The sequence below is a fragment of the Simochromis diagramma genome, unplaced genomic scaffold (genome assembly GCF_900408965.1).
Source record: "Simochromis diagramma unplaced genomic scaffold, fSimDia1.1 OVJJ01000483.1, whole genome shotgun sequence".
Taxonomy (NCBI): Eukaryota; Metazoa; Chordata; class Actinopteri; order Cichliformes; family Cichlidae; genus Simochromis; species Simochromis diagramma.
In genome coordinates, this window is record NW_024386835.1 from 6,656,517 (window position 1) to 6,666,939 (window position 10,423).

General features: G+C 39.2%; 2 protein-coding genes across 7 annotated transcripts in view; both read right to left on the minus strand.

Annotated features, from left to right (window-relative positions):
- Positions 1 to 6,255, minus strand: part of cita (citron rho-interacting serine/threonine kinase a) — a 39,997-nt gene extending 33,742 nt beyond the window's left edge. For 5 of the 6 annotated variants that reach the window (XM_040029072.1, XM_040029075.1, XM_040029073.1 and 2 more), the window contains exons 1-6: positions 6,084 to 6,255; positions 5,737 to 5,909; positions 5,480 to 5,621; positions 4,939 to 5,114; positions 2,498 to 2,599; positions 224 to 366 (exon numbers count right to left, since the gene is read on the minus strand). In XM_040029072.1, the coding sequence (XP_039885006.1) occupies positions 224 to 366; positions 2,498 to 2,599; positions 4,939 to 5,114; positions 5,480 to 5,621; positions 5,737 to 5,838 (665 nt within the window). In that variant the 5' untranslated portion in view covers positions 5,839 to 5,909; positions 6,084 to 6,255. The remainder of the gene's footprint in view (positions 1 to 223; positions 367 to 2,497; positions 2,600 to 4,938; positions 5,115 to 5,479; positions 5,622 to 5,736; positions 5,910 to 6,083) is intronic. The other variant, XM_040029076.1, reaches the window with a different exon arrangement.
- A 567-nt stretch (positions 6,256 to 6,822) lies between these two features.
- On the minus strand, positions 6,823 to 10,348 carry LOC120731817 (beta-crystallin B3-like). Its single transcript, XM_040029087.1, has 6 exons — positions 8,618 to 10,348; positions 8,173 to 8,254; positions 7,954 to 8,069; positions 7,700 to 7,832; positions 7,468 to 7,610; positions 6,823 to 7,308 (listed from the first exon to the last, which is right to left on the minus strand). Exons 2-6 carry the CDS (start codon positions 8,245 to 8,247, stop codon positions 7,014 to 7,016), a joined length of 762 nt encoding a protein of 253 aa, XP_039885021.1. The 5' UTR covers positions 8,248 to 8,254; positions 8,618 to 10,348; the 3' UTR covers positions 6,823 to 7,013.
- Between the last annotated feature and the right edge of the window lie 75 nt (positions 10,349 to 10,423).

Sequence of the window (10,423 nt, forward strand, 5' to 3'; positions counted from 1 at the left end):
ACATTAAATTAGTTAAAGTGATAACAATTCTCATGTACAGGATCCGGTTATTGTGGCCTTTTCAATGAAAACAAAAGAAAAACATTTTTAATATAGACCTGGAAGTCGAGAAACCCATTCTACGGGAACACTGCCACTCCTTCATTGATCATGTTTTACTGTTAAGTCTTACTTGGCTAATCCTCTATCAATAACAGGTTGGATTTCGTAGCGGGTATTTTACCTGTGGACGTAGCCCAACTGGTGGACAGCATGAATGGCCTCTACCAGCTCAGCCAAATAAAATCGAGCCATGGACTCATCAAACTGATCCTCATATCGGTTTAGGAGAGACATCAGGTCACCGCCTGGCAAGTACTCCATCGCCTGAAAGCATATGTGTTTAAAGTGAGGAACTGGCAGGATAAGACTATAACCAGTGCATAGCATTTGAAGGATTGTGTGTTGTTGTTGAAGGCTGTAAAAGCTTTAAGAACGCCTCTAAATGTGTCTATATTTAGAAGGAAAAACAAAGCAACAAGTGTAGGGCCATGTGTTTGAGCTTACATCAAAGCTCTGCTCAGCATAAGCTTATAGGGTGGTTCTCCTCATTATAGATTCAGTTATATAACACCGGGTACTATTGCTGATTTATCTATGATACTGCAGTCAAAGTATTCCTGTTCAATTGCTAAAAATATGTCAAGAATAAATGCATAATCCCAGTGTAGCCTAGAATGAATGATCATAGGATGAAAGAAGACACATTTAACTCAAAGCAACATACATACAACATACTGCAACCATAACATAGCCCATTTGAAGACATGTAGTTTTGAAAGTTTGGAAAAATAAATCAGCCTTGGTTAACGTTGCCTAAAATTCTTTTTTTTTTTCCCCTGCTGCCTGCACACAGAAATAAAAGGTGCTGTGCCAAGTTGATTTGAGCTATATGTTTAAAGCCATACAGCCATAAACAGGCAAAGCCCATGCACATGAATGGTCAGCGAGTCTCAATGAACGGGAGCATTCTCCAGTGTTACCTAGCAACAGGGAGACTGGGTGCCTCTCTGACACACGGATAAAGATGGATGCTTTGTATTTTCCTCCATGCTCAGTTAGGGAGCAGAGAGACAGAGGGGGAGAGAAAAAAAGAGGTGGAAGAATTGAAACAGATATGCAGGGGACATAAAGGAACGTATATAGATGGTGAAAGAAAGGAGAAAAAAAAACAAAAAAGGGCAGGATAAAATATAAGCCCCAGCTGCACAAGAAACTGCACTCTTTCCTACTACCTAAGACAGCCTTGATCATAAGGAAAAATACAGATTCATTGTAAGTTTAACAGCTAACTGTAACTGACAAAGTGCTAAGATTGCATTATTAAAGGGATACGTTTCCCCCTTTAATTAGTTACTCATACAATAATGCAGCATAAAGAGTATACATTCACTGAGTGTTTTAAATGGTAAACAGTAAGTTCAGTTCCTGATTTCCCTCCTTATTTTTCACAGTGATAGCTTAAAAAATGTGATACTGTTTTGCTAGTTGCAGTAAGCTTTTAATTTCAAGCAAAACTAAACCCAAAGATTGCTCACAGCATCTAAAAAGCCACGGGAGGAGTCAGTAATGAATGATGTGATTTATCATGAAAAAATCCTGGTCACTGTGGAACGTACTGATGGCAAAAATAACGACTTAAGGATAAAACCTTTTTTCCCCTGCTACAAAATATTTTTCTTGTACAAACAGATTGGTCATTTTATAATTCCTCCTTCACATGCCACTTTGAGTGACTGCTAGTTTTGTTGGTCAAATTTTGAAAATCAAAGATAGAAAGCAGGTAACAATAGGCAAATTTTGATGATTGCATTTCTAGGGTTCATGTATAGTGTGGGTGTTTGTTTTACTTCTGAGTCTAGCCATTTTCCCCACAGTATAATTTTAGAGTTTGGGGGAATACACAGTGTGCTTATGATACTTTGAGTGAAAGCCAATTGGTCATACCAACTCAATTTTTTGTTTCATAGCACCAAATCACAACAGGAGTTGCCTCAAGGGCCTTTATATTGCAAGGTAAAGACCCTACTATATAATAAATAAATAATATATATATATATATATATATATATATATATATATATATATATATATATATATATATATATATATAGGGAAAAACTCACTTTTAACAGGAAGACACCTCCAGCAGAACCAGGCTTAGGGAAGGGCAGCTATCTACTATGACCAGTCACTATACGGTCAGTACTATTTTGTAACACTGGGACTAACACTACATCGAGGCCTACACTACAAAATACAAGGCCTTTGCTTTATACATCAAATACAGCACAAATATTGTATTAGTAAGTACAGTATGTTGTGTGTGCCATTTTCTCTGTGTGTTACAAAAGATCCTTAAAATATTCTTTTGATTCAGAAAAAATTTGCAAACTACTCAGTTCAATTCATCATTAAGATAAAAAAAAAAAAAAAGAAACATGTGCCGCAGTCTCACCAGGTAAACATGATCTTTATCCTGGAAGGCATACAGCAGCTGTGGGATCCAGGGACTACTGTTCAGAGCCAAGATCCTCCGCTCCTCTTCATGAAAAATCACCTTTGAAGAGTTAGAAGGTGAGCAATGAGCAGTTATACTGTTTGAAATGTAAGCAATACAAATATATACTGTGATTAGTATAATGGCCATATAAACAGATGTGCCTGAAACACAGAAACTTCCATATTAAGAAACTGAATGTGGGTTAAATGTAATTGCATTTTATTTCAGATAAAACTGTGCAAAAATCTACTTTTTCTGGTGATTAGAATTCTTGCCTTTCTCGTCTAGCTTCAGTTCTTGTTCCCTCTTTTTATAAGCGACAGATGAGTCTAAATTACACAAAACTGTCACAGGTGGCACGAAGAAGACATTTCTTGTTCATTAAAACTGTTCATTCTTCAGCTCCCTTTGTGTCACAGCTCATGTACTATTCTGACGGAGATCTGTCCGATTAGTCATATGCCAGAGAGCACAGCTGTGAAATATTGGATCCAAGTGACATTTGTTGTGCTTAGCCCTACAGCACTCTCCAGTGGACTTTTTTAGGACTACAAATTTGGAACACCAAGTAGCTGAGACACAGTTAACTTATGTAGTAAATGTGAAAGTGAAAAATCCAAGCCCCTTATTCTTTATACACTTCAATACTCCTGAGGAAATCATTTTAATAGAGGACTATTATAACAAAAAAAATGATAAAATAATTATCCCATGCATCCAGGTTAACTGGTGTTTCTAAATTGCTCATTGGTCTGAATATGAGAGTGAATTGTTGTCTCCGTGTTAAAATAATTAAATAAATACTTTTCAATAAATGCTATTATTACATGATTATTCTCAGTGAATTTCATTCTGACAGAAATCCATCTCAAGTACATGAACCTTTCCACTCCCATTAGACGGACTCTAAATCTACCCGTTTTATAGGGTTTCTACTTGTGGCAGTGAGCAAACCACAAGTGGTATTATAAACATTAATTAAACATTAATAATGGGCATTTGTTCCACTAATCTATGAAGGCGTATTCAAAGAAATCCTGAAACAAAAGCTACAGTCTTGAGAAAAAGAAAGTTTTTTTCAGTGAAGTACACCCTTACTTAAGAGGGTAAGTAGCAGGCAGATGCTGCTGATCACCAGCAAATGTGACCACCTCTGCAAAAACAAGTTCAACAAAGTAATCCAAAGGTCAGATGGCCCAATATTCAAAGAAATTGCAAAAAAACCAAAATAAAACAAAAGGGCTACATCTCAGGCTCGAGTTAACATGTTAAAGTTTGTAACAACACAACTAAAAAAAAAAAAGAGTGAAGAAGTATGTCTTTTTTGAAAATGCCCCTCTAAAAAGAAGATGGTAGCTCAGTTTAGGTTTGCAAAGTTGAATCTGAACAAACCACAAGATTTCAGGAGCAATATCCTTCAGACAGACAAGACGAAAGTGGACATGCTTGGCTATAATGCACAGCACCACAACTGGTGAACATCAAAGACAGCATATCAACAAAAATGCCTCAACGAGAGTTCTAGAGGCTGATGATTTGGGCTTTTATTCCACCCACAGTACCTGGGGTGCTTGCAGTGGGAAGTAGCTATGAACTCCTCTGTATGCCAAAGTATTGAAGACTGAGATTAAGGACATCTGTCCAAAAGCTAAAGCTACACCCAAACTAGGTCATGTAACGTAACAATGCCCCCAAGCACAGCAACAAATCTGCAACCGAATGACTGAAAAAGAAAAGAATCAAGGTGTTGCAATGGTCCAGTCCTCAACTAGACTGAAGTGTCTAGAGCATAGGTGTCAAACTCTGGCCCGCAGCCTAATTACATTTGGCCCGCGAAGCCATACCAAATTACTATTAGAGCTGGCCTACTGGTATTATACAGCTAATATATATATTGTTTAGTATTAAGCTTTGTTTGTTCGATATTCAATTTTTCAGCAAAACGTGTTTGAGTCCATAAGAAAAGATTCATTCTCATATCTGGAGGAATAAATATATTTCAATAAATATTAACGTTAGCCCGCGACTTTGTTCCAGTTTTGAATTTTGGCCCACTCTGTATTTGAGTTTGACACCCCTGGTCTAGAGGAACCCAGACATTTATTTGCTGTGCATAAACAAATTTTCACAAACCTCTGCAAACAGAAGCAACGTTGTAAAGCTACAAAACTGTTAAGTGCACAAGACTGCTACAATAGAATCCTTAAAACTTTCTTTTTCACACAACTTTAAATGGAACCAGCATACATTTATTTTATTACTCTCACCTCTGGTTTTCCTTCTGGAAAAAAACTATTAACAAATAAATAGCAAACTACCAAAATTTCCTTTTTGTGTCCCAGACATGGATATCAAAACTCTCAACTACGATGTAGTTCTTACAGGATGAAACTTACATTTTCTTGAGTGCGTAAAACTGTCTTCTTCATGACTTTAAGTGCACAAACACCTCCAGTAGCCTTCTCCCGGACAACTCTGACTTCAGCAAAACGACCCCGACCCACCACTGCATGCAGGTCAAAGTCTTGAAGCCCGGGCTGTAGGGCCTGCAGCTCCGAGACAACTTCGGAAACTGTTTCAAAAAGCACGAACAGCTCAGCTCAGCACAGCACAAACAACTTTTTCACCTTTTATGGCTTCAAAATTTGAAGTAAAACCTTTAAGACATTTTTTTGAATGCGAACTATGAGCTAAACACCTTATTCTAACTAGAGCAAACGCAACATACGCTTAGTACAATTATCAAAGTCCACCTTACAGATATTACAAAAAAGGCATAAGCCTTGTAGTATGCTAAAGAGCATTTTAAAACTGTGCATCACAAATATAACTGCTCTTACTCAATTTCATCAGTCGATATAATCAGATTTTGTTAAAACGGATATGACTGATAAATAAAACAAACAAATCTTGCTTATATTTAAAATGTATGCTTACATTTATTGACGAAGTTTGCCACATGATGTATCTTCATAAGTTCTGGGGAAGTGCACTCTTGGTAGAGAAGCAGCAAAGCCTCCAGAAACTCTTCCCGACCTAAAGTGCATCCTCCCTGCTCCCCACACAGACTCAGTCGTCCCTGAAAACAATACACAAATAAGAAAAGTGGAATTCACAAGAGACTGCTATTCGGGATGTATTTAAACTGAATTTTAAGAGATCGAAACTACACCTAAGCTGATGCATTACTTTACCTGAAACAGCTGGTTGAGTCGTGAGCTGCGGCTAGTGATAGGGTCAGCAGAGGAAGACGGTGTTTTCAGGTTTCCCTGACTCACGTATTTAAACTTCAGCATGGTCTCTTCACAGAATAAAAGCAGGTAGCAAGTCGAGATTTAAATCCAGGGCATTAACGAAATATTGATACCTACAGACCAAGGAAAAGCTGTCACTTGGTGTCAACAACATGACCCCCTTTAGCGCGCTAAGCTAACGGTGGGTAACGTTCGCTTTCTAACTTAGCTTATAAAACAGAACATTAAAGACGAAACACTCTTGACATATGAATAAAATTAAAGCGGTCTGTTAGAAAATTACTCACCAGCTAGTCATTTAGGTAGCTATTATACTCTTTTTAAGTTATATAGGCATATTTATGTGCTTAAGAGCACACTATTTTCTACACAGTCACCCTGTTTCCGGTCAACTTTCAAATTTTGCGCGTTGCCCGCCCAGCTCACGAGCCTGCTGAATGAATCTTGGTTCTGATTGGATGTTCCATTTTATGTGGGCGGGCATAAATGCAGTTGTTAACCAATGAGAGTTGAGCACACCAAGGAACGCTGGGAAAGGTTTTGAAGAGGGGGATGATCGTGTTTTTATCAACAAAACACGCCATAAATATCAGTTAGTTTACAATCTAACAAGTGCCTAATAGTAAAAAAAAAAAAATGTATAAAAATAGCAAAAATTTTATGAGCATTAATTACAATACCCCAGAGTTAAAAAGAAACGGGGCCTGACTAGATTCAAAGACTCAGAAGAACCAAACATCAGGTCGACAGTGACTAAATAATTGAAAAAGAATAACAGGTTATCAGTGGTGGTGTAGCAAGGATTTCTAGTGTCACAAAAAAAACAAAGGTTTTTTTTTTCACATCACGCACTCTTCTAATGCCATTTACTAATAGTTGATAATTATTTCTTTCTGGTCTGAATTATTGTTTACTTAATTTTAATATACTTATAAGTTGTTTGTCTAATGCACAGATCGTTTTAACACTCTCACTCCAATCCCATGTATTAATTTATACAAAATAAATGGCATGGAATAATTTACAAATAACCAGAATCAGGGCCAAAACTTTTATTTCCAACAGAGATGCATGGTTAATTTTTTCAGTTCCAGTTTTCCAAAACTGCTTGGTCAGTTAGCCTAAACCAATAAAGAGCTTTAATAATGAGAGACTAAGGACTGGCCAGCTGCCTTCAGCATTCACCAGTTTCTGTGGAAGGTGTCAGAGGTGGGAGTTTAAGCTTCGGGCTGAGTTTGGGATTTGGGGTTGGGAGCAGGGTTAGGATTGGGATTGGGTGGTGTAGGGCCAGGGGCTGGAGCTGGGGCTGGGGCTGGGGCTGGACCAGGAGCTGGGGCAGGGGCGGGGGCAGGGGCAATATAGCACCCTCTCTTATGCCACTGCATGTCCCGCACACGTCGGACGGACTGGATCTGAGGTGCAGTGGCTCCCCAATCATTCCAGTGCTTGAAGTCTCCTTGCTCAAACACATACTGGCGCCCTCTGTAACCTGGATACATGTATCCTACCCACCTTCACGAGGAAGAGAAACAGTATCACATTTCTGGGACAGTGATTTTTACACAAATTTAGTATCATTTTGCACAAATGCACTTCTATCTTACATTTCATGGCTTCAGTTCTGATAAGTGGAAATCATTGTAGTGAGAGACTGAGAATGGTGAAACTTACGTTCCATTGACAGCCTTAGCACTGGCCACACGGTCTTGGAAACCATGAGCCCACAGACTGGGGACATCATCATCAACAATCTCCATTTTTCTGCCTTCAAAGCCAGCATTCTCAAACAGATGTAACTTGTGATCTGCACTGTCCTGCAGAAAACAGTATATTTCCACATGTTTAACATCAACCCTTGCAAAATCACAAAATGTCTGAGGTTCATTTCATTTCAAGTACATACCACTTTCAGAGGCCTAAAGGAGCTCAGGCTGTAGCTACTCTGGCAGTTGGTCCAGGTGCTCCAACGAGGATACTCTCCCTTCTCCAGCACAAACAGCTCTCCAGCAAAACTTGGACGCTCAAACCCTACCCATCTGACAACATGGAAAATAAGCAAGACATATAAATGCACACATTTGTTGAAAGCAAAGGCAACAGCTACAAAATAGGATCTACATGCAGTGAAAATGAAGGAAGGGTAACTGAGTCACTCACGGTCCCGACTCCACAATGACTGAACCAACCCTTTGTGTCTTCTCCAGCACATCTTTACATTCACCAGACAGCTCCACCTTTTTTCCACGAAAGTTCTCATACTCAAAAACCACCAGCTGCAAAACAGGGACAGGTGGAGCAGTTGAATGATGCAGTCCGTAAGCCCGTGGTCTTTTTGAGCTTGTTTAACAGAAAAGTCCCTCTTGTTAAATCTGGTACCTTATATGTTGCTCCAGCCCCTCCTTGGCCCTTTTCTGCAGGCAGCTGGTCTGGGGTTCCCTGCTGGTCTGTCATTTTTAGTCTACAAAGCACAACAATCACATTGCTTAGTGTCAGATTAAATACATACACCTGATATACAAAATAAACATTCAAATAAAAATGATGAGATATGAGCTATTGACTTTATGCACTTGAAAAAAGTTTTCCTGCAAGATTGGATTGCATAATACAGTTTAGATTAGCATAATCTTGTTGTTCAGAAATCAATCAGGAAGTAACCTGCAAACTTTTGTTTAGCTTACACAAATCTTACTTGTATCTGTTAGAATAGCACACTAATAGTCCCTCTGGATCCACACAGAAGAAGTTCTTGAGAGAAAACAAAAAAAAAGGGAAAATAATTATCTTGGTTCTTTTTCCCTTTTTCTTTTTTTTTCTTTACCTTGATGGCTTGTGCTTCAATGCACCCCGTACAAGCCACGTTTTCCGTCTTCCCTCTTTCTTTTCTTTGCCCTTTCTGTCTGTGACTGAGTGAGGATCTGTGTGGAGGCCTGGTGAGCGGTTGGTGGATGCCAGTGGGGGTATTTATGGTTTATTTCTAGCCACAGCAGCAAAAAGCCTGTTGATGCAGCAAGTCTGTCGCACCCATTGTGTCCATCACACTGCTTCTCAATAGGATTGCCCTCTGTCCCTGGCACACTGGCAAGCGCTGCCCAGCTCTCTGCCCGTGCTGCCATCCTGACCATGATCCTATAGTGGGCACAAGCTCTGACTGCCAGCCAAGAGAATGAACAGAGATCAGTCTCACTCAGCACTATTGGCCCCACCCAGCTATCTTGCTCTCCACTCTCCACTCTTCTACCCCTTTCTTTACCTTTCTCTTCATCCAGTTCCCAACAGAAATTGCATCCAAATTTTCCCTTTATGTGCAATTTCAAAAGAATAGGCACATTTTTATGAATAACTCCAAAAAAACGACAAGAGCAAAAGGATTTGTAAAACACAATTGAAGAAGTCACTCAACACTTTTTAGGCACACCTATTCAACTGCTTGTTATCTAAGCAATCAATCACATTGACACTGAAGCTGCATTAAAAAGTGCATTTAGGCATGTGATCAAGACGGCCTCCTGAAGTTCAAATTGAGAATCAGAATGGAGCATAAAGGATGACTTAATTGACTTTGAATCTGGCATAATACCAGATGGGCTGGTCTGAATATGTCAGAAAGTGCTGATCTACTGGGATTTAACACACAACCATCTGTAGAGTTTACAGAGAATGGTTAAAAAAAAAAGAAAATATCCAGTGAGCTGCAGTTCTCTGGGTGAAAATTCCTGGTTGATGCCAAAAGTTAGAGGACAATGACCAAACTGCTTTGAGCTGATAGGATGAAAAAAGTAACTTAAATAGCCATTTTTTACAACCAAGGTATACAAAAGACCATCTCTGAACAAATGACACATTGAACCTTGAAGCAGACGGGACCACACTAGGTGCCACTCCTATCACCGAAGAACAAGAAACTGAGGCTACAGTTCAAACAAGCTCACTGGAATTGCACAATGGAAAATTGGAAAAACATTTCCCAGTCTTGATTTCTGCAGTAACATTCAGAGCATAGAGTGAGAATTTGGCATAAACAAAATAAGACCATGAATCCATCCGGGCTTATATCAATAGTTTGGGCTGCTGCTAGTGTGATGATGTGGAGGGATATTTTCCTGCACCCTTTGCTACCAACAGAGAATTATTTAAACACCGCAGTCCACCTGAGTATTGTTGTTGACCCTGTCTATCCCTTAATGATCACAGTACACCCATCTTCTGATGGCTGCTTCCAGCAGGATAACACACGTGACAGAAAGCTCAGATTATCTCAAAGTAATTTCTTGAACCTGACAGTGATTTCATTGTGCTCAAATGGCCTCCACAATCACCACATCTCATTCCAATAGAGCTCATTTGGGATGTGGTGGAAAGGGAGATTCACATCATGGATGTGCAGCAGCTGAATATCTAGCAACTGTTTGATGCCATCATGACAATATGGACAAAATCTCTGAGGTATGTTTCCAGCTCCTGGGTTGAATCTATGCCACAAAGGATTAAGGTAGCTCTGAAGGTGAAAAGGGTGTCCAACCCAGTATGAGTAAGGTGTACCTAATATATTGCCCAGTTAATGTATCTATGCTTTACTGCCACTGAATACATGCAATAGGAAGTTCAATGTCCAAAATAAATCAAT